This window comes from Drosophila nasuta, chromosome 2R (genome assembly GCF_023558535.2).
Source record: "Drosophila nasuta strain 15112-1781.00 chromosome 2R, ASM2355853v1, whole genome shotgun sequence".
Lineage (NCBI taxonomy): Eukaryota > Metazoa > Arthropoda > Insecta > Diptera > Drosophilidae > Drosophila > Drosophila nasuta.
Window position 1 is genome coordinate 5,571,737 of NC_083456.1, and position 21,546 is coordinate 5,593,282.

The 21,546-nt window shown below is 37.6% G+C and overlaps 6 protein-coding genes across 9 annotated transcripts; 2 read left to right on the plus strand and 4 right to left on the minus strand.

Moving 5' to 3' along the window:
• Positions 1–50: 50 nt before the first annotated feature.
• Positions 51–2,519, minus strand: LOC132784913 (esterase B1-like). The gene is given in 5 exon segments (XM_060790816.1): positions 51–727; positions 729–1,004; positions 1,006–1,334; positions 1,665–2,131; positions 2,336–2,519. Coding segments are annotated over 5 exon segments (1,692 nt in total). The 5' UTR covers positions 2,383–2,519; the 3' UTR covers positions 51–154.
• Positions 2,520–3,763: 1,244 nt separating this feature from the next.
• On the minus strand, positions 3,764–5,966 carry LOC132784914 (esterase B1-like). The gene is made up of 3 exons (XM_060790817.1): positions 5,830–5,966; positions 5,151–5,617; positions 3,764–5,004 (listed from the first exon to the last, which is right to left on the minus strand). The coding sequence occupies exons 1-3, from the start codon at positions 5,874–5,876 to the stop codon at positions 3,827–3,829; spliced, it is 1,692 nt and encodes a 563-aa protein (XP_060646800.1). The 5' UTR covers positions 5,877–5,966; the 3' UTR covers positions 3,764–3,826.
• Positions 5,967–8,015: 2,049 nt separating this feature from the next.
• LOC132783961 (esterase B1-like) lies at positions 8,016–10,292 on the minus strand. The gene is made up of 3 exons (XM_060789293.1): positions 10,246–10,292; positions 9,558–10,024; positions 8,016–9,201 (listed from the first exon to the last, which is right to left on the minus strand). Exons 1-3 carry the CDS (start codon positions 10,290–10,292, stop codon positions 8,021–8,023), a joined length of 1,695 nt encoding a protein of 564 aa, XP_060645276.1. The 3' UTR covers positions 8,016–8,020.
• A 2,432-nt stretch (positions 10,293–12,724) lies between these two features.
• Positions 12,725–15,220, minus strand: LOC132784916 (esterase B1-like). Its single transcript, XM_060790818.1, is given in 4 exon segments — positions 12,725–13,455; positions 13,458–14,063; positions 14,420–14,886; positions 15,079–15,220. Coding segments are annotated over 4 exon segments (1,689 nt in total). The 5' UTR covers positions 15,126–15,220; the 3' UTR covers positions 12,725–12,886.
• Positions 15,221–16,188: 968 nt separating this feature from the next.
• Positions 16,189–18,148, plus strand: LOC132784912 (esterase B1-like). Of its 2 annotated transcripts, none has more exons than XM_060790815.1 (3): positions 16,189–16,589; positions 16,651–17,544; positions 17,604–17,755. In XM_060790815.1, exons 1-3 carry the CDS (start codon positions 16,245–16,247, stop codon positions 17,631–17,633), a joined length of 1,269 nt encoding a protein of 422 aa, XP_060646798.1. In that variant the 5' UTR covers positions 16,189–16,244; the 3' UTR covers positions 17,634–17,755. The 2 variants fall into 2 exon arrangements, with proteins under 2 accessions (XP_060646798.1, XP_060646797.1); XM_060790814.1 differs by having other exon boundaries at positions 16,190–16,589; positions 17,596–18,148.
• Positions 18,149–18,626: 478 nt separating this feature from the next.
• On the plus strand, positions 18,627–20,745 carry LOC132784909 (esterase B1). Of its 3 annotated transcripts, XM_060790808.1 has the most exons (4): positions 18,635–19,046; positions 19,102–19,184; positions 19,266–20,007; positions 20,061–20,745. In XM_060790808.1, exons 1-4 carry the CDS (start codon positions 18,702–18,704, stop codon positions 20,514–20,516), a joined length of 1,626 nt encoding a protein of 541 aa, XP_060646791.1. In that variant the 5' UTR covers positions 18,635–18,701; the 3' UTR covers positions 20,517–20,745. The 3 variants fall into 3 exon arrangements, with proteins under 3 accessions (XP_060646793.1, XP_060646791.1, XP_060646790.1); XM_060790810.1 differs by having other exon boundaries at positions 18,627–19,046; positions 19,102–20,007; positions 20,069–20,271; XM_060790807.1 differs by having other exon boundaries at positions 18,638–19,046; positions 19,102–20,007; positions 20,061–20,744.
• Positions 20,746–21,546: the final 801 nt, after the last annotated feature.

The following is a 21,546-nucleotide window of genomic DNA, read 5'->3' on the forward strand; positions in this document are numbered from 1 at the left end:
TTTGCTTTATCAATAAACCACAGTGTTAATAAAAAAGTGACAACTGAAACTAAGATTTATAGTGTAACTACACTAACTTTTATATGTATTTTGATTTACAGTAAGGTCAGCAAAATCAATTACATTTTCACTATGAGTTTTCTAGAAACAAAACTTAAAATAATTTCAATTTATCATAGAAGCTATCCCAGAGTTTTAGTTGCTTACGTTCAGGAAAATTTACGAACTCAAGTTTTGTGCCAATGTTTAGGCACTTGAGAGTTTCGTTAGGTTTAATCGCCTCCCATCGAACCGGTTCAATCTGAGCACAGTTGGGATTTCCTTGTGTGGCAAACGAAGTCCACATGTTAATCATGTTCTCAATAGTGCGGTATTCGGGAGAAGACTTATCCAGTTTAAAGGATAAAACATGGTAGAAAAGATAAAAAACATCATCTGCGTGCGAAACTCCTCGTTCATGGTTCCCACAGTTCATAATGCGATAAAAATTGTAAGTAGGGGAGTCGAAATCAAAGCGATAAAGGTAAGTAGGGATTTTTGAAGCATAGGCCGAACGGGCGAGAACAGTGCGATGTAGACTATGCCAGATGTGTTTGAAGGAGAGCAATTGCAAGCATTCTTTTAGTTCCATTTGTTCCCTTGTGGCATCTTCAAAGCTGTCCTCTTTCAGTCGAAGTACGTACTCCTTGATTTGTGCTGGTGTGGAAATTGCACGCACCTCTCGGGGGAATTAGCGATTCAAAGTTCCTTAAAACATAACTCGAGTCATGCATGGCAAACTGATAAAACAACAATCCCTCAAAGGAGGTGCCACCAATGATAACTGGTATTTCATTTCCCCAAGCCGTCGATAGAGTTTCCTCGTTGGGCTTGCGAATAACACAACTCTCACTATCATAGGGTTCAACAACTGGTACAAATCCAAATAGGACATGATCTCTCTTCTCTTCTTTGGTTAGAAGTTTGTTGAAACAAAGTTTTTTTGCAGAAGTCTTTTGTAAAAAAACGGAAGACTTCCTTTTCGTTGTTGCTGCCCAAGTAGCCCAGATGACAGGCAAGTCGATAAGGAAAGTTATAATCGTACTCATTCACCCAGTCACACAGTGATGAGCCTGACATGATGATCGCCTTGTGGAAGAGTCCTCGCGTCTGTTCTGTGGTCATCATAATCTGTGTTGAGGCTGCCCCAGCGCTGGTGCCCATCACCGTTATGTTGTTTGGATCTCCGTTAAAGTTTGAGATGTTTTCGTTGATCCAGCGAAGCGCAAGAACCTGGTCCTTGAGACCCGCATTGCCGGGCACATCTAAGTCGCGGTCGCGTAGACTGAGAAAACCTGTTGAAACGATGTTGATATAGTTAAAAATAATGCAATTGTAATAGTTTATAGAAACATTAAATATTCCCGCTACCCATATTGTAGATAGGTACTCTTTCTAAATGACATGTTTAAGCTGGTCAGAAGCAGCCATCAAACCACATACATATGTAAAGTAATATATTCTTGATTAGTCAACAGCCAAGCCGAATTCTGGTATTTCTTGTGCATATCGATATATTTTGAATGCAATAGTATATCGATATATCAAATATAGCCTTCGGTATATTTTGATTTATTTCAAGAATATGTTTTGCTTTTGTATCTCTCAAACTTGTTATGACTTACCTAGAGCGCCAACTCTGTAGTTGAATGTGACGAAGACGATGTCTTTTTTCATAAAGTAATCTGGGCTATAATAATTCCTGGAGGCTTCACCGATTTTAAATCCACCGCCATAGATATAAACCATAACTGGAAGCGGCTTTTCTGATTTCAGGTGCTTAGCATACACATTGATATAGAGGCAATCCTCGGCGCCTTCAAAATATTGCAATATGAAATTAGTTTGGGCGGGCTGTGAACGAAAATAAGTGCAATCCCTAATTCCCTTCCATGGCTCCGGAGGTTGTGGCGCTCTAAATCGCAGCTCTCCCAGTGGCGGTTTAGCATAGGGAATTCCCTCGAAGGCAAAATATGGCTCCTTGTCGTATACTGTCTTGCGTTGTAGTCCTTTAACCAATCCATACTTGGTGGGAATAATGGATGTGTATTTGGTCGACAGATTGTACTGCACGATCCTGTGGACGATGAACCTTGCATTCGAGTAGACAGAGATAATAATAAAATATACGTATATTTTTGTTATTTATGATCTGTTAATCCTATCGCTAATTAGAGATGGATGGTATTAACAATGGCATTAACTGCGATTAAAAATCCACATAGTATGTAAGTAAATGAACGCAGATTATTGCACGTAAAGCTACTATTTAATGGAAGTTTATGTTTCCACCTACTTGCTGAATAGTGCCAGTAGATTTGGAATATCCATTACTACATCCATGATAGAATAGTCGTGAATTAAAGTCGGGATTCAGAATCGAAACGCTTTTACTATTAATTCCGTCTCAGCCAATCGACAAGTTGCAACTGATAGTTCGTATATTTTAGAACTGCGCAATCCGCAAGTACTCGCACCTAATGTTATGTAGTAAAGTGAAACGCTTCTAATGTAACATATTGTCAAAATTCAACTTTTCAAATAATCTCTGTTGATGCTTTAGACAAAACTGAGAGCTTATCTTTATACATGTCAATCAAGTCAATCTTAATAATTCGATGTGATGCAACTCAATGCTATGTAACTCAATTTGACGTAGCCATTGATTAATGATTTAATCGTTAATGTAATAATAAATTATTTGCTCTTGTTGAAGCAATTATTTTCTAACATGCAAACTCCCAACTTTTCAATTAAAATGACTTTGGAAATTCCTTTTATTATTTCTTTAATTTTTTTTCTTTTGTATTTTGATGAAATTTAATAAATTATTTTACGTGTATATTGTAAGAAAAACGGTGTTTTGCTTTTATTGAATTTGGGTAGCGGGCATCACACAGCCGAGCACACTCTTTCTGACTTGTGTAAATTGAAATAATCATAATTAAATGATCGTATAATTTATTTTGTACATATACATTATAACGCACATATGGAGACACGGTCATGCTGATACGGCACGTAAATGCTTGGTTGAAATGTTAAGTAAAAACCCAGCTCAGCATTTAGTAATCAAATTTTCTTCTGGTTAACAGTAACGAGTAATAGATGAACTGTCCACAACCATGCCCAACGTCAACACATGAATTTCCGGTAGGGAAAAATAAAGTACAATGTGCACACAAGGCAGCTGTTACTTAGTCCGCCACGAAAATACAAGTGGAATGTTCGAAGAAAAATGGGGATGGGTAGACTTTGAACAGAGCGAGTAAACAAAATCTTAAAAAATCTGTAAACTAGGAATTTTAGGTCATAACGAGGAACGAACTCCTGCCAAAACTTGTCATGAGTGAGTACATTAACACAGCATTTAACTAACAATAACATAAGGTGTCATGACCTGACATGTCACGCATTAGTGCACTGAACAGTACGGCAATTAGGACCATAGCGGTACGCAAAACTCAATTGGGTGGTAAAGAACAACATTTATTTTTATTTCTCGATTGCCGTGCGGAGCCTTTAGTCAAAGTTGAGCAATGCGATAGCCGCATTCTTAAATTTCACCACGATCTCTCTCTCGCTCTTTAACCCTAAGCTTATTTTCTTTCTCTCGCACAGGGTTGATTAGAACTATATCGGCAGCTCTGATTTGTGTTTGATTTTAAATATATACATATATATTTGTATGTGTGTCAGCAATTAAATTGACGCAATTAAAGTGTAATTACTATAACTTGTTTGTGCTTTTTATTTACAGTACGATAAACAAAGAGATATCATAGACTTAAAATAATTTCAGTTTTTCATAGAAGCTATCCCAAAGTGTCAGTTGCTTACGTTCCGGTAAATTTATAAACTCAAGTTTTGTGCCAATGTTTAAGCACTTGGGAGTTGCGTCAGGATCAATCACCTCCCATCGAACTGGTTCAATCTGAGCACAGTTGGGATTTCCTTGTGTAGCAAACGAAGTCCACATGCCAATCATGTTCTCAATAGTTTGGTATTCGGGAGAAGACTTATCCAGTTTGAAGGATGAAACACAGTAGAATAGATAGGAAATATCATCCGCATGAGAAACACCTCGTTCATGTCTTCCACAGTTCATAATGCGATAAAAATTGTATGTAGGGGAGTCGAAATCAAAGCGATAAAGGTAGGTTGGTGTTTTTGGAGCATAGGCCGATCGAGCCAAAACAGTGCGATGTATACCATGCCAGAAGTGCTTGAAGGAGAGCAATTGCAAGCACTCTTTGAATTCCATTTGTCCCCTGGTAGCGTCTTCGAAGTTGTACAGCTTTAGTCGACGTACATGCTCTTTGATTTGTGCTGGGGTGGAAATTTCACGCACCTCTCGGGGTATTAGCGACTCAAAGTTACTAAGAACATGGGAGGTATCGTGCAAAACAAACTGATAGGAGAACAAGCCCTCAAAAGATGTGCCACCAATGATAACTGGTATTTCATTTCCCCAAGCCGTCGATAGAGTTTCCTCGTGAGGCTTGGAAATAACACAACTCTCACTATCATAGGGTTCAACGACTGGTGCAAAGCCAAAGAGGATATGATCTCGTTTCTCATCTTGGGTTAGTATTTTGCTGAAACATATTTTTTTTGCAGAAGTCTTTTGTAAAAAACGGAAGACTTCTTTTTCGTTGTTGCTGCCCAAGTAGCCCAGATGACAGGCAAGCCGATATGGCCAGTTGTAATTCGGTTCATTCGCCCAGTCACACAGTGATGAGCCTGACATGATGATCGCCTTGTGGAAGAGTCCTCGCGTCTGTTGTGCAGTCATCATAATCTGTGTTGAGGCTGCCCCAGCGCTGATGCCCATCACCGTTATATTGTTTGGATCTCCGTTAAAGTTTGAGATGTTATCGTTGATCCAGCGAAGGGCAAGAACCTGGTCCTTGAGACCCGCATTGCCGGGCACATCTAAGTCGCGGTCGCGTAGACTGAGAAAACCTGTTGAAACGATATTGATGTGTTTAATGCAACTTTAAAGCTCATAATTAACTTCAACTCGTGCCATTATTAACTAGTTTTGCAATATGATTAGATTGCTCTACTATATGATTAAGCGCGATCAAAGTGTACTTGAAATCACTCACCTAGAGGGCCTACTCTGTAGTTGAATGTGACGAAGACGATGTCTTTTTTCATAAAGTAATCTGGACTATAATAATCCGTGGAGGCTTCACCGATCTGAAATCCACCGCCATAGATAAAAACCATAACTGGAAGGGGCTTTTCTGTTTTCAGGTCCTTAGCATACACATTGATATAGAGACAATCCTCGGAGCCTTCGAAAATGTGCAAGAGGAAATGATTTTGGGCGGGCTTCGAACGAAGATAAGTGCAATTTCTGATTCCTTTCCAAGGCTCCGGTGGTTGTGGCGCTCTGAATCGCAGCTCTCCCATTGGTGGCTTGGCATAGGGAATTCCCTCGAAGGCAAAGTATGGCTCCTTGTCGTAAGCTGTCTTGCGTTGGTGTCCCTTAACCAATCCATACTTGGTGGGAACAATGGATGTGTATTTGGTCGACAAATTGTACTGCACGATTTTGTGGATTATTAGACTTGGATTTAAATAGAACGAAACAAGCAAAATAAATATATTTTTCTTTTATGATCTATTAATTAGGTTGCGCTTATCGCTTAATGGAGCTCCTAATTATAATTGTAGATAAGCGATGTCCATAGCTGCGATTAAATATATGTATATCAGTAAATTCTCTCAGTTAATTGCACTTAAGTCTATTGTGAAAAGAAAGTGAATATTTCCACCTACTTGCCGCCTAACTTCAGAAGATCTGAAGCACCTATTTCAATTTGCATAATAGTAGCTGCGGGATTCGAAATACTCGGGAATCAATGTTGTGATCCAAAACCAGAACGTTTTTATTCCGACTCAAGCAATTGACAATTTACAACTGATCGTTCGTACTATTCAAAACCGAGCTATCAACAAGTACTCATACTCGCAACCCAATGTTATGGTGCAGTGAAACTTCACTAATGACATTAAGCCGTAAAAAAAAATATAATGCTTTTAATAATTCATAATATATAAACTTGTGCTTAATTGCTAGTTTTTATAAAAATAATGTTGTATTATTACTATTCAATTTTCGTCTTAGAATGTGCTTACTGTACATTCGACGTATTATAATCTCTCTTGCTATTCTCAGTTCTCTGTTGATGTTTTAATCAGACACGACACAACAGGGAGCTTATCTTTATGCACGAGTCTCGTATTTTCATTGAAAAACATATGGCAATGAGAGCGTGAAAACTGTATTGATAAAGCACCAGAGTCGAAGCGGTGCTGAGGGTTTTGCTCTTTAGAGACAGCTGTTTTTGTTGATAATATGTAGTTTCCATTGTGCTGTTATAATTATTGTCGCCAGTACAGAAAATTTAATGAACTCAAAAGTAGTTAAGTACTCATGTGCAATTGTGCAGTTGGGTTAAACGATCATAGAAATAATCGTCTGTTAACATTAATTGGCATAAACATTTCTTAAAGTATGTACTGTAATCATTCGTAGTAGCAATTAATTATTACTGATAAATGTCGAGTCTATGAAGATTACTTTATATAACGAAAATATAAATAATGAATAATACTATAACTTTTAGAGTTCAATGACTTTTTACTTCTCATAATAAATCTGTTTTTAGCATTCTCACTTTTTTAAATATTTTATAGAATTTTTATGAAATCATATATGTGACCACTTTAATTAAGGAATATGTTTACGAAATTCAAATTATTTGAATTGTTTTCGTATTTATTTTATTTCACAATAAATCCTCTTTCACATAGTTTTGTTTTTATATGTATAAAATAGGAAGCGGGTATCTCACAAAGAAGTTTCATTCTTAATATTAATACTTGAGTTATTTTTGTATTCGCGATCACATATAAAAAGAAGTTTATAAAATCAATTAAGACGGTTAAGGACATTCGCTTCCCTCGTTTAGTAGGACGAGAGCCTACATTCACACACACACATACACACACAGATATTATCTTGACGCTCTCTCGGCTATCCCAACTCTCTCGATATTGGCTCTCTTTATCGATTCTCTCATTACATGTCACATTCTTTGTTATACATATAGTAATTTAGCAACGCGGGCAGTCTTGATCAAGAAGCACAATAAAACGGACGTTACGTCACAACTCGCGTCAGTTTCTTTCGTGTATTTATCTACCACACTAGTGACAATTGTGCCATTCGAAGAACGTATGGACCATACTATCTGAATTCCGAAGATGTAGTCTTTTTAATTTCAGCCACCGGCTATGTACATTGGGCCTTCTCAGCGTCAACAGTCCATAGTTCGGTATGTACTAGGTTGAACACATGATTAGCTTAAATTAAAATTATCACTTTATGTTTTTAAAGGGCTATCACGGTTTAAAAGATCCCCATTAAAGTGGAAATTTCAGATATATCATAAAACTGATCATTTTTCTAACTTGTATTTTTTTATCTAACAAGCAAAAATATTCATTTTTATTTGTAATTTGAAACAATTTGAAATAAGCTATTGAATTAGTTACTTTACATTACAGCTATTAGGGCCACCTTCCGAGTCAAGCAATTAAAAACAGGTAAGTGACAAGTTATGGGATACCTTTGGAGCTTGCTGCACAGTGGTTGATTTTGCTAAAAAAAGTGATCGTATAGAATATGTAATGTAAAAATGGTAAGTAGTATAAATGAAAAACAAAAACAAAATTTGTTTAAATATAGCTAAAATACATAATAATAATAGGGAAATGAAAGTTATCATAAATGTATGTTTTTATTTTAAAAACGTATGCAGTACTAATAAACCACAGTGCAAAATTAAATGTCATAACTAAAGGCAAGGTTTATTGTGCAACTGCACTAACTTGTGTGTTTTTATTTACAGTAAGATTAACAAAATCATGTACACTTGCTCTGTGAGTTGTCTAGAGAGTAGACTTAAAATAGTTTCAGTTTTTTATAGAAGCTATCCCAGAGTTTTAGTTGCTTACGTTCAGGAAAATTTACGAACTCAAGTTTTGTGCCAATGTTTAGGCACTTGAGAGTTTCGTTAGGTTCAATCGCCTCCCATTGAACGGGTTCAATCTGAGCACAGTTGGGATTTCCTTGTGTAGCAAACGAAGTCCACATGCTAATCATGTTCTCAATAGTTTGGTATTCGGGAGAAGACTTATCCAGTTTAAAGGATAAAACACAGTAAAATAGGTAGAACACATCATCCGCGTGCGAAACTCCTCGTTCATGGTTCCCGCAGTTCATAATGCGATAAAAATTGTAAGTAGGGGAGTCGAAATCAAAGCGATAAAGGTAAGTAGGGGTTTTTGAAGCATAGGCCGAACGGGCGAGAACAGTGCGATGTAGGCTATGCCAGAAGTGTTTGAAGGAAAGCAATTGCAAGCATTCTTTTAGTTCCATTTGTTCCCTTGTGGCATCTTCGAAGCTGTCCTCTTTCAGTCGAAGTACGTACTCCTTGATTTGTGCTGGTGTGGAAATTGCACGCACCTCTCGGGGAATTAGCGATTCAAAGTTCCTTAGAACATAACTCGCGTCATGCATGGCAAACTGATAAAACAACAATCCCTCAAAGGAGGTGCCACCAATGATAACTGGTATTTCATTTCCCCAAGCCGTCGATAGAGTTTCCTCGTTGGACTTGGGAATAACACAACTCTCACTATCATAGGGTTCAACAACTGGTACAAATCCAAATAGCACATGATCTCTCTTCTCTTCTTTGGTTAGAAGTTTGTTGAAACAAAGTTTTTTTTGCAGAAGTCTTTTGTAAAAAAAACGGAAGACTTCCTTTTCGTTGTTGCTGCCTAAGTAGCCCAGATGACAGGCAAGTCGATAAGGAAAGTTGTAATCGTACTCATTCACCCAGTCACACAGTGATGAGCCTGACATGATGATCGCCTTGTGGAAGAGTCCTCGCGTCTGTTCTGTGGTCATCATAATCTGTGTTGAGGCTGCCCCAGCGCTGGTGCCCATCACCGTTATTTTGTTTAGATCTCCGTTAAAGTTTGAGATGTTTTCGTGGATCCAGCGAAGCGCAAGAACCTGGTCCTTGAGACCCGCATTGCCGGGCACATCTAAATCGCGGTCGCGTAGACTAAGAAAACCTGTTGAAACGATGTTGATGTAGTTAAAAATAATTCAATTGTAACAGTTTATAGAAACATTAAATATTCCCGCTACCCATATTGTATATAGGTACTCTTTCTAAAAGAAATGTTAAAGCTGGCAGAAGGAGCCATCAAACCAGATAAAGTAATATAATCTAGATTAGTCAACAGCTAAGCCGAAATCTGGTGTTTCTTGTGATTTGTGGTATATTTTGAATGCAATAGTAAATCGATATATCAAATATACCCTTTGGTATATTTTAGTTTATTTTTAGAATAGATTTTGCTCTTGTTAAAAATGGTTAGCAACTTAAGCACAATAGGTTGTACCTCATCTACTTGTTATGACTCACCTAGAGCGCCAACTCTATAATTGAATGTGACGAGTACGATGTCTTTCTTCATAAAATAATCTGGACTATAACAATCCCTGGAGGCTTCGCCGATTTGAAATCCGCCGCCAAAGATATAAACCATAACTGGAAGTGGCTTATCTGATTTCAGGTGCTTAGTATACACATTGATATAGAGACAATCCTCGGCGCCTTCAAAAGTGTGCAATAGAAAATGAATTTGAGCGGGCTTCGAACGAAGATAAGTGCAATTTCTGATTCCCTTCCAAGGCTCCGGTGGTTGTGGTGCTCTAAATCGCAGCTCTCCCAGTGGTGGCTTGGCATACGGAATTCCTTCGAAGGCAAAGTATGGCTCCTCGTCGTATAATGTCTTGCGTTGCAATCCCTTAACTAATCCATACTTGGTGGGAACGATGGATGTGAATTTGGTTGACAAATTGTACTGAACGATTTTATGGAGGATAAGTCTTTGAATCGGATAACGCAAAGAAGAAGAATTTACACATGTTATTACATATATTTATTCATTCACGATTTGTTAATAAGGTTGCGTTAATCTTATCACTCAATAAAATTTCTAATTATAAGTGTATGGCTTTCGATCCATTAAATATCTACATAATAAAAGAAATACTTCGTTCATTGCACGTAAAGCAATTAAGAAAATAAAGTCTATGTTTCCACCTACTTGCCGCCCAACTTCAGCAGATCTAATGCACTTATTTCCGTTGTCATGTTGGTAGTAGTATTTTTGAGGAATATGTACTCGTGTCAGAATGTCGTAATCCGAAGCCGAAATGCTTTTGCTTTTGTCTCGACCAATTTGAAAACTGATCATTTTTACTTTATAAAACCTTGCTATCAACAGGTACCCAAAGTCGCACGCAATGTTATTGTGCAGTTAAACATCACTAATGTCAACGACTTTAAAATTCAGCATTTAAAAAATATTAAAACCTTTATTCTATGGTTATATACATAATTGTATTATTATCTTCAAATATTCGTAGTCACAGTTCTCTGTTGATGTTTTAATCAGAAATGACAAGAATGAGAACTTATCTTTATACACGCCACTCGAGGTAGTGTCGTGGTTGTTATTGAAAGGCAATTGGAGCATGAAAACTGTATTGAAATAGCATCACTTAAGGCTATTGTGAAAAGGAAGTGAATATTTCCACCTACTTGCCGCCTAATTTCAGCAGATCTGAAGCACCTATTTCAATTTGCATAATAGTAGTTGCGGGATTCGAGATACGTTTTTAATTCCGTCTCAACCAATTGACAATTTACAACTGATCGTTCGTACAATTCAAAGCCGCGCTATCAACAAGTACTCGTACTCCCACCCAATGTTATGGTGCAGTGAAACGTCACTAATGACATTTAGCCGTAAAAAAAATGTATTATGCTTTTAATAATTCATAATATATAATAATTCATAATAGCATAATTGCTAGTTCTTATAAAAATAATGTTGTATTATTATACCCGCTACCCATAGGGTAGAAGGGTATTATAACTTTGTGCCGGCAGGAAATGTATGTAACAGGCAGAAGGAGTCATCTCCGACCCTATAAAGTATATATATTCTTGATCAGCGTCAACAGCCGAGACGATCTACTCATGTCCGTCTGTGTGTCTGTGTGTCTGTGTGTCTGTCCGTCTGTCCGTATGAAACACTGGATCTCAGAGACTATAAGAGATAGAGCTATAATTTGACAGCATTTGTTATGTTTGCACGCAGATCAAGTTTGTTTCAAATCTAATAACAAGCGTAAGCTAGAGCTGCGAATTTTGGTGTATACAATAACAACATTAGTATATATGATTTGGTTGCGATCAGATAAAAATTGTGAAAGTTATCAAAGAAATACTTTTTTTTACTGGGGGTCTTAGATGTTTTGGCCGACAATTTGATATATTGTGCTGTCTATGTTATTTTTTGAATGTGGAGCTCGATGTACCAAATATACCATTTGGTATATATTTTTGGTATTTTTGTAGTTTTTTCGGTATATTTTGAAAATAATACCGCAATATTTTGCTTTTATTCAAAATGGGTAACGGGTATCTCACAGTCGAGCACACTCGACTGTAGCTTTCTTACTTATTTATATTTGTAATTTAAAACAATTTGAAATAAACTATTGAATTAGTTAGTTTATATTACAGTTATTAGGGCTGCATTCCGAGTCAAGCAATTAAAAACAGGTAAGTGACAAGTTATGGGATACCTTTGAAGCTTGCTGCACAGTGGTTGATTTTGCTAAAAAAAAGTGATCGTATAGAATATGTAATGTAAAAATGGTAAGTAGTATAAATGAAACAAGTAAGAAAGCTACAGTCGAGTGTACTCGACTGTGAGATACCCGCTACCCAATTTGATTAAAAGCAATATATTTTTCGGTATTATTCTCAAAATATACCGAATATACTGCAAATATACTAAAAATACTAAGAATATACCAAATGGTATGTTTGGTATATCGATACAGCACACCATTCAAAATATACCACAGACAGCACAATATACCAGATTGTCAGACAAAGTAACTAAGACCCCTAGTAAGTAGGCGTTTTTGCCCATACAAAAGTATTTCTTTAATAACTTCCACAATTTTTATCTGATCGCAACCAAATTTTCAGGAATCATAACTACTATAATAATTATTGTATATACCAAATTTCGCAGCTTTAACTTTAAAGTTACGCTTGCTATTCGATTTTTTTGATTTGCGGGGGCGGAAGTGGGCGTGGCAAAAATTTGAAACAAACTTGATCTGCGTGCAAACATAACAAATGCTGTCGAAAAAAAATTTATAGCTCTATCTCTTATAGTCTCTGAGATCTAGGTGTTCATACGGACAGACGGACAGACGGACAGACACACAGACGGACAGACACACAGACGGACAGACACACAGACGGACAGACGGACATGGCTATATCGTCTCGGCTGTTGACGCTGATCAAGAATATATATACTTTATAGGGTCAGAGATGCCTCCTTCTACTTGTTACATACATTTCCTGTCGGCACAAAGTTATAATACCCTTCTACCCTATGGGTAGCGGGTATAAAAAAAAACAAAATTTGTTTAAATATAGCTAAAATACATAATAATAATAGGGAAATGAAAGTTATCATAAATGTATGTTTTATTTTAAAAACGTATGCAGTACTAATAAGCCACAGTGCAAAATTAAATGTCATAACTAAGGGCAAGGTTTATAGTGCAACTGCACTAACTTGTGTGTGTTTTTTATTTACAGTAAGATTAACAAAATCATGTACACTTGCTCTATGAGTTGTCTAGAGAGTAGACTTAAAATAGTTTCAGTTTTTCATAGAAGCTATCCCAGAGTTTTAGTTGCTTACGTTCAGGAAAATTTACGAACTCAAGTTTTGTGCCAATGTTTAGGCACTTGAGAGTTTCGTTAGGTTCAATCGCCTCCCATCGAACGGGTTCAATCTGAGCACAGTTGGGATTTCCTTGTGTAGCAAACGAAGTCCACATGCCAATCATGTTCTCAATAGTTTGGTATTCGGGAGAAGACTTATCTAGTTTGAAGGATAACACACAGTAAAATAGATAGAACACATCATCCGCGTGCGAAACTCCTCGTTCATGGTTCCCGCAGTTCATAATGCGATAAAAATTGTAAGTAGGGGAGTCGAAATCAAAGCGATAAAGGTAAGTAGGGGTTTTTGAAGCATAGGCCGAACGGGCGAGAACAGTGCGATGTAGGCCATGCCAGAAGTGTTTGAAGGAGAGCAATTGCAAGCATTCTTTTAGTTCCATTTGTTCCCTTGTGGCATCTTCGAAGCTGTCCTCTTTCAGTCGAAGTACGTACTCCTTGATTTGTGCTGGTGTGGAAATTGCACGCACCTCTCGGGAATTAGCGATTCAAAGTTCCTTAGAACATAACTCGCGTCATGCATGGCAAACTGATAAAACAACAATCCCTCAAAGGAGGTGCCACCAATGATAACTGGTATTTCATTTCCCCAAGCCGTCGATAGAGTTTCCTCGTTGGACTTGGGAATAACACAACTCTCACTATCATAGGGTTCAACAACGGGTACAAATCCAAATAGCACATGATCTCTCTTCTCTTCTTTGGTTAGAAGTTTGTTGAAACAAAGTTTTTTTGCAGAAGTCTTTTGTAAAAAACGGAAGACTTCCTTTTCGTTGTTGCTGCCTAAGTAGCCCAGATGACAGGCAAGTCGATAAGGAAAGTTGTAATCGTACTCATTCACCCAGTCACACAGTGATGAGCCTGACATGATGATCGCCTTGTGGAAGAGTCCTCGCGTCTGTTCTGTGGTCATCATAATCTGTGTTGAGGCTGCCCCAGCGCTGGTGCCCATCACCGTTATGTTGTTTGGATCTCCGTTAAAGTTTGAGATGTTTTCGTGGATCCAGCGAAGCGCAAGAACCTGGTCCTTGAGACCCGCATTGCCGGGCACATCTAAATCGCGGTCGCGTAGACTAAGAAAACCTGTTGAAACAATGTTGATATAGTTAAAAATAATGCAATTGTAACAGTTTATAGAAACATTAAATATTCCCGCTACCCATATTGTATATAGATACTCTTTCTAAAAGAAATGTTAAAGCTGGCAGAAGGAGCCATCAAACCAGATAAAGTAATATAATCTAGATTAGTCAACAGCTAAGCCGAAATCTGGTGTTTCTTGTGATTTGTGGTATATTTTGAATGCAATAGTAAATCGATATATCAAATATACCCTTTGGTATATTTTAGTTTATTTTTAGAATAGATTTTGCTCTTGTTAAAAATGGTTAGCAACTTAAGCACAATAGGTTGTACCTCATCTACTTGTTATGACTCACCTAGAGCGCCAACTCTATAATTGAATGTGACGAGTACGATGTCTTTCTTCATAAAATAATCTGGACTATAACAATCCCTGGAGGCTTCGCCGATTTGAAATCCGCCGCCAAAGATATAAACCATAACTGGAAGTGGCTTATCTGATTTCAGGTGCTTAGTATACACATTGATATAGAGACAATCCTCGGCGCCTTCAAGAGTGTGCAATAGAAAATGAATTTGAGCGGGCTTCGAACGAAGATAAGTGCAATTTCTGATTCCCTTCCAAGGCTCCGGTGGTTGTGGTGCTCTAAATCGCAGCTCTCCCAGTGGTGGCTTGGCATACGGAATTCCTTCGAAGGCAAAGAATGGCTCCTCGTCGTATAATGTCTTGCGTTGCAATCCCTTAACTAATCCATACTTGGTGGGAACGATGGATGTGACTTTGGTTGACAAATTGTACTGAACGATTTTATGGAGGATAAGTCTTTGAATCGGATAACGCAAAAAAGAAGAATTTACACATGTTAATACATATATTTATTCATTCATGATTTGTTAATAAGGTTGCGTTAATCTTATCACTTAATAAAATTTTTAATTATAAGTGTATGGCTTTCGATCCATTAAATATCTACATAATAAACATTTAAAAGAAATACTGTATGTTTCCACCTACTTGCCGCCCAACTTCAGCAGATCTAATGCACTTATTTCCGTTGTCATGTTGGTAGTAGTATTTTTCAGGAATATGTACTCGTGTCAGAATGTCGTAATCCGAAGCCGAAATGCTTTTGCTTTTGTCTCGACCAATTTGAAAACTGATCGTTTTTACTTTATAGACCTTGCTATCAACAGGTACCCAAAGTCGCACGCAATGTTATTGTGCAGTGAAACATCACTATGGTGAACGACTTTAAAATTCAGCATTTAAAAAAGTTATATTTACGTAATTTTAAAACCTTTATTCTATATTGATACATAATTGTTACTTTTTATAATAAGAATATTTAATAATATCGTCTACTATTCAATTTTCGTCTTAGAATGTGCTTACTGTGCATTCTACGTATTATAATGAAACGACAGAAATGAAAACTTATCTTTATACACGCCACTCGAGGTAGTGTCGTGGTTTTTATTGAAAGGCAATTGGAGCATGAAAACTGTATTGAAATATCATCAGAGTCGAAGCGGTACTGAGGGCCCTGCTCTTTAGAGACAGATGTTTTTATTGATAATATGTACTATAGTTGCTTAATATACTGTTATAATTATTTCCCCCAGTACAGAAAATTTAATGAATTCTAAAGAAGTTATGTGCGCATGTGCAATTATGCAGCCAGGTTGAAAGAACATAGTTATAAAAGCCGTTTAACATTTAAGAACATAAACAATAAAGTAAAGTTTCTGTATGTTCTGAAATCATTATCTTTAACTAAGTTAATATGTATATTCGTTCTTGCGCAGTCGTTGTGCTGGGCAGCAATGTATTTGTGATTAATGTTAAGTCCATTAAGATTAGAGTCCATCGACTTTGTACTTTATTATTAAATCCGATTCTTGCATGCGTACTCTTAACATTTAAATGATATCTGATGGGCGATGAGAATTGAAATTATAAACAATTTACATATAAAAGGCTTACATTAATCCACCGTTACCAATTTGATTTTTAATTCTATTTCTATTTTTATTGAATGTGCTCAAAATATAACGAAATGCTTTGAAGACCATTACCAATTGTAGAGGTAAAAATTGTAATATTATTAAAACTTAGTGATTTTAAATCATCGCAGTTGCCTTTGTGTGGCTTTGGATGATTCGTATTAATTGGATAATGAAATGTTAAAATTTAGCCGAAAAAGCAAAATTAAAATTCTGCATCTGTTCTTCAACAAGTTGTACTACTCGCAATGCAATGAGACGAAGACCGTCCAGCTGCCCATAGGCAATGTGAAGGGAAAATATGAGACTGGACTTTGTGGGATAAGCTTTTATAGTTTCGAGGGCATTCCCTATGGCAAGCCACCGATTGGAGAGCTTCGATTTCGTCCACCGCAACCGGTGGATCCATGGAAAGAATTGGATTGCCTTCAGGAAGCCGATTTGCCCGTACAAAAGGGGAGCCAAACTGGGGAGGTGTTCGGAAGTGAAGATTGCCTTAAATTAAATGTATACACCAAGCATGTATGGTTAAACTATTTTAAAATATTCATAATCTATTATTAATATCCGAAAATTTGTTCAGTTTGATACTCAGAAACCGTTGCCTGTCATTGTCTACTTTAATGGAGGAGGATATCGTGAAAATGGTGCTAGCCGAAGAAGGTATGGGCCGGACTATCTGATGCACAAAGATATTGTCTTTGTACTCTTTAGCCACCGTCTGTGTACGCTGGGTTTTCTCAGTTTCAGCAGTCCAGAGTTAGGTATACCTGGCAATGCTGGAATGCATGATCAGGTGCTTTTGTTGCGTTGGGTGAACAAATACATCTCATATTTCAATGGGGACGTAAATAACATTACTATATTGGGCACAAGTTCTGGGTCTACATCGGTACATTTTATGATGTGCTTGCCACAGACTTGTGGTTTATTTCATCGGTGCATCATGATGTCTGGTTGTATGCTTAATCCATGGGTTAATTTACCCAACACCGAAACTTTTGCTTATCGTCTTGCGAAGTTCAAGGGCTACAATGGATCTGCAGCAGATGCAGACGTATTAAAGTTTCTTTGCTCACTTCCCGCTGAGGAGTTAGTAGACCATCATCTATTTGGATATACTGATTATTGCTTTGGACATTTATATCCCTTTGTGCCCGCATTGGAGTCTCAACCGAGTAACACTGATGGCCTTCTTAATCGTCCTTTTGATTTGATGATGAAAGAGGCTTGGTCATCGAATGTCCCTCTGCTAATAGGAGGCTCTTCGTGCGAGGGATTGTACATGTATCCCTACTGCAAGTTAAACAATGGACTCTTGATGGATCATCTCATAAAGCAGCCGGCTTTGATACTGCCATATGATCTGTATGTGTGCTCATCCGATGTTGAACGAAACAATATGGCTGAAATGTTAATAAAATTCCACTACGGACCCAGAAAGATTTCTAAATCCGATGTGATGCAGACTCTGGATGTGAGTATCCTTGCGAGCTACTAGAATATTTATTGTATTCCTTAACCTTAGCATTTTAGTTACAAACTCTTTTGGCATGGATTTCATAGAGTGGTTCTCTCCCGTCTGGCCTTTGCCAAGGCTCCCACATATCTTTACCGTTTTGATTTTAACTCCCCCAAGTCTAATTTGCTGCGAGTTGCCTTATGCGGCGAGGATATTCTGAGTGGAGTTTGCCATGCTGATGAGTTGGGCTTCATATTCCCAAGAAGACGTGAGCATCTGTGTGAGGCTGGGAAATTGACTATCCAAAGATTAATTGGAATTATTACGACTTTTGCTCGCACTGGAAATCCTAACTGTGTGGAAACAGAGTCAGAGATGTGGGCACCCGTAGACCGAAAAGATCCTTTTAAAGTTATGAACATCGGAGATAAACTTGAGATACAAACACAACCAGAAAAAGAGGGTATTAAAGCGTGGAATAAACTTTACAATAATGACGCTTTCTTACTATATAACGGATAGTTACAGTAAAAACGTTCGAATTTTCCAAATTTATTTCAAGTCGAGTAACTTATAAGTAATAAGTAATAAATAAAAGTCACCTATTTAAGTATTTTTTATCAAGTGCTATCAAAACATCGAAATACTTTAAAATTTGTGCATTCTGTGAAATTGAAATACAATCCAATGACTATTTAGTCATTAAAAAAATAGAATTCAGGGCTTACATTTCTACCCAACTAACATCGAGTGGTTCAAACATCAAAAGCCCTGAGGCAACAGTTTAAAAAAATCGACTTAAATATTTCGGAATAAGCTAAGTTTGTCAATTGTTTGATGCGCTTGGTTTCACATTTAAATTTTTTTTTTTTATTGGGCAACCAAATTAATCAGAACATAGACAGTATATAATAAAACAAAACGAAAACAAAGTTCATTGACTAAGTCTCCGGTTATAAGATGTGTTTTCTTACCTGAGTTCATTGAAAGTAACATAGATTAACCTTACTATCATAGACGTACTTAATTAAATTGATAAAGTATTCGAGTATTTTATTACAACTTTTTATGAAACATCAACAAAAAGCTTTAGTGAATAATAATGAGTAAATTAAGTTGATGCATCCAAGTTGCCTTTGCCTAACTTCGATTCGCAATCATTCAGTAATGACATGTTGAAATTTGGCCGAAAAAGCAAAATCAAAATTCTACAGCTTCTGGGCCTCAAGTTGAATTATTCGAAATGCCCAGAGACCAAGGTCCTTAAGCTGCCCATAGGGAATGTGAAGGGCAAGTATCAGACCGGATATTGTGGCAATAGTTTCTATAGTTTTGAGGGCATTCCTTATGGTAAGCCACCCATCGGAAACCTTCGTTTTCGACCACCACAACCGGCTGAGCCATGGAAGGAATTGGATTGCCGTTACGAAGCTGATCCGCCTGTTCAATTTATAAGAGATACAGGCGAAGTGCTCGGGAAGGAAGATTGTCTTAAATTGAACGTGTATACCAAGCATGTAGGTTTTAAAGTTAAAAAAGTACGAATTTTGTGTAATTCGAATTTACTTATAGTTTGATACTACAAAGCAACCACTGCCAGTAATTGTCTACTTTCATGGAGGAGGCTTCCGAGAAAATGGTGCTATACGAAGCAAGTATGGACCGGACTATCTGATGCGCGAAGATATAGTATTCGTAATTTTCAGTTATCGCTTGTGTGTTCTGGGATTTCTCAGGTTGAGCGATCCAGAGTTGGGTGTTCCGGGTAATGCCGGTATCCATGATCAGATGCTAGCACTACGATGGGTCAACAAGTATATTTCACATTTCAATGGGGATGCAAAGAATATCACAATAATGGGCACAAGTGCTGGTGCTGGCTCGGTGCACTTTATGATGTGCTTGCCACAGGCAAGTGATCTATTTCAAAGGTGCATCATGATGTCGGGTTGCATGATGTGTCCTTGGGTGAACGTGCCCGAAACGGAGACTTTTCCTTATCGACTTGCTAATGCCAAGGGCTACAAAGGATCTACAGCAGATGCAGATGTTTTAAAGTTTCTTTGCTCGCTTTCCGCGGAGGAGTTAGTAAGCCACCATCTATTTGGGCCTAAGAAACGCTGCTTTGGACATTTATATCCCTTTGTGCCATCGTTGGAGACTCAACATAGTAGCACGGGCGCAAGAGGTGGTTTGCTTAATCGTCCCTTTGCACAAATGATGAGAGAGGCTTGGTCGACAAATTTACCATTGTTGATGGGTCATACTTCGTTTGAGGGATTGGTCATGTACCCTTACTGCAAGGTCAACAACGGACACATGATTGATCTACTTATACAGCAGCCGGCTTTGATATTGCCGTATGATCGGTATGTGAGCCTATCCAACGACGAACGCGTTGAACATGCTCAAAAATTAATTAGCTTCCACTACGGACCCAGAACAATTTCTAAGTCGAATGTTATACAGACTTTGGATGTAAGTAAGCGTCAAATTATCTGTGTATATTTGGTATTTTATTCTATCTTTAGCATTTTAGCTACAAATGTTTTTTGCATGGAATGCACAGAGTGGTTCTTTCTCGACTGGCATATGCCACTGCTCCCACATATATGTTCCGCTTTGACTTCGACTCACCCAATTCCAACTTAATGCGCCTCAAATTATGCGGTGATGATATTCTACGTGGAGTTTGCCATGCTGATGAGCTTGGTTTCATATTCCCAAGAAAAATGGAAAAATTGAATGAGGCCGGAGTTTGTACAGTACAAAGAATGGTTAGCATCATTACAACATTTGCTCGCACTGGAAATCCTAATTGCGTCGAAACAGAGTCCGAGCTTTGGAGTCCGGTTGATCGTAAGGATCCCTTTAAAATTATGAATATAGGAAATGAACTTGAGGTTACAACACTACCTGAAAAAGAGGGTATCAAAGTGTGGAATAAACTTTACAACGACGATGCTTGCTTACTTTACGGTGGATAGCAATACAAAATCCCCTTGGGAATCCACGAAATTAGATCTTCAAAGACACATTGGAAGTCAACCCATGTAAAAAAAAATCTAAACCATGGACGCCATCACAAAATAATCTTCTTCATAGTCGATCGACCGAATTGCATTACAGAACTGGACTATAAGGACATTATTTTTATAACTAAGTTTGATAAGAGAAAAAAAGCTTGTTAATATTATTTAAATAAAACTATTTTTAATACGTTTTTATTAAAAGCTTACTTATTAATGTTTTTGATAAGTTATTTAAGTTCAACTATATGTTAAATGTTGCATACTAGAAATCTATAAATTGTAGCCAGCTGAACAATGCGCATTTAAGAACCCAATAAGTATGTTATGGTTATGGGAGCAGTAATAATATTTCGATACCTCACTGTTGTTTGCCTAAAAGCTTTGAGCTTAAAGCTTTATGTTAAAGCCGCTATATAAGCTTTTTGCGCAACACCCGAGACTTCAGAATCACTCAGCGTGCGGTGTTTGTTTATATTGCCGGCACGATCAAGTGTGTCTGACCCACTGAGAGAGAATACTCCGCCTCCCGCTGGCGACCAAAGTAACATAACATAGTTAATGACATTCAAACTTGTATTTGTTTACATGCGCTGAAAAGTTGCTAATAATGCAGTTTGGGCTTGTGCTGTTGGCAAATCAATTGATTAATTATTCATCTGTTTTAGGCGAGCCACTACAACTCGCTACTGCCATAACCAGAGGCGCCACACTCGCATTCGCACTGGCAATGTTGACGGCCCACACTTTTTTTCTCTACTCCTCTCTTTCTCCTCTACACACTCTATACTCTACACGCTCCACGCTTAACGCTCTTCGTTCTACGCTTTGCGATCCCGGACTATCTATGAGCTTTGACTGTGTATCTGCGCCAGCCGCTGTAGCGCGCACTTGAAATTCTTTTTTTTTGTTGTACGAGTATTTTGCTATTTTTCATGCCGCTTTTTTTGTTGTTCGAGTATATTTTGTGTTCTGTTATTTGCCTTAT

What these genes read in the sequence shown, in the direction of transcription:
- LOC132784914 (XM_060790817.1), bottom strand. Translation starts at nt 5,876, where the DNA reads ATGCAAATTGAAATAGGTGCTTCAGATCTTCTGAAGTTAGGCGGCAA. An exon ending in CTTCTGAAGTTAGGCGGCAA is followed by an intron (nt 5,618 to 5,829) that starts GTAGGTGGAAAT and finishes TTTAAATCCAAG; the next exon opens with TCTAATAATCCACAAAATCG. An exon ending in CTACAGAGTAGGCCCTCTAG is followed by an intron (nt 5,005 to 5,150) that starts GTGAGTGATTTC and finishes TCGTTTCAACAG; the next exon opens with GTTTTCTCAGTCTACGCGAC.
- LOC132783961 (XM_060789293.1), bottom strand. Translation starts at nt 10,292, where the DNA reads ATGACAACGGAAATAAGTGCATTAGATCTGCTGAAGTTGGGCGGCAA. An exon ending in CTGCTGAAGTTGGGCGGCAA is followed by an intron (nt 10,025 to 10,245) that starts GTAGGTGGAAAC and finishes TCCGATTCAAAG; the next exon opens with ACTTATCCTCCATAAAATCG. An exon ending in TTATAGAGTTGGCGCTCTAG is followed by an intron (nt 9,202 to 9,557) that starts GTGAGTCATAAC and finishes TCGTTTCAACAG; the next exon opens with GTTTTCTTAGTCTACGCGAC.
- LOC132784912 (XM_060790814.1), top strand. Translation starts at nt 16,245, where the DNA reads ATGTTAAAATTTAGCCGAAAAAGCAAAATTAAAATTCTGCATCTGTTC. An exon ending in TAAATGTATACACCAAGCAT is followed by an intron (nt 16,590 to 16,650) that starts GTATGGTTAAAC and finishes AAATTTGTTCAG; the next exon opens with TTTGATACTCAGAAACCGTT. An exon ending in ATGTGATGCAGACTCTGGAT is followed by an intron (nt 17,545 to 17,595) that starts GTGAGTATCCTT and finishes CCTTAACCTTAG; the next exon opens with CATTTTAGTTACAAACTCTT.
- LOC132784909 (XM_060790807.1), top strand. Translation starts at nt 18,702, where the DNA reads ATGTTGAAATTTGGCCGAAAAAGCAAAATCAAAATTCTACAGCTTCTG. An exon ending in TGAACGTGTATACCAAGCAT is followed by an intron (nt 19,047 to 19,101) that starts GTAGGTTTTAAA and finishes ATTTACTTATAG; the next exon opens with TTTGATACTACAAAGCAACC. An exon ending in ATGTTATACAGACTTTGGAT is followed by an intron (nt 20,008 to 20,060) that starts GTAAGTAAGCGT and finishes TTCTATCTTTAG; the next exon opens with CATTTTAGCTACAAATGTTT.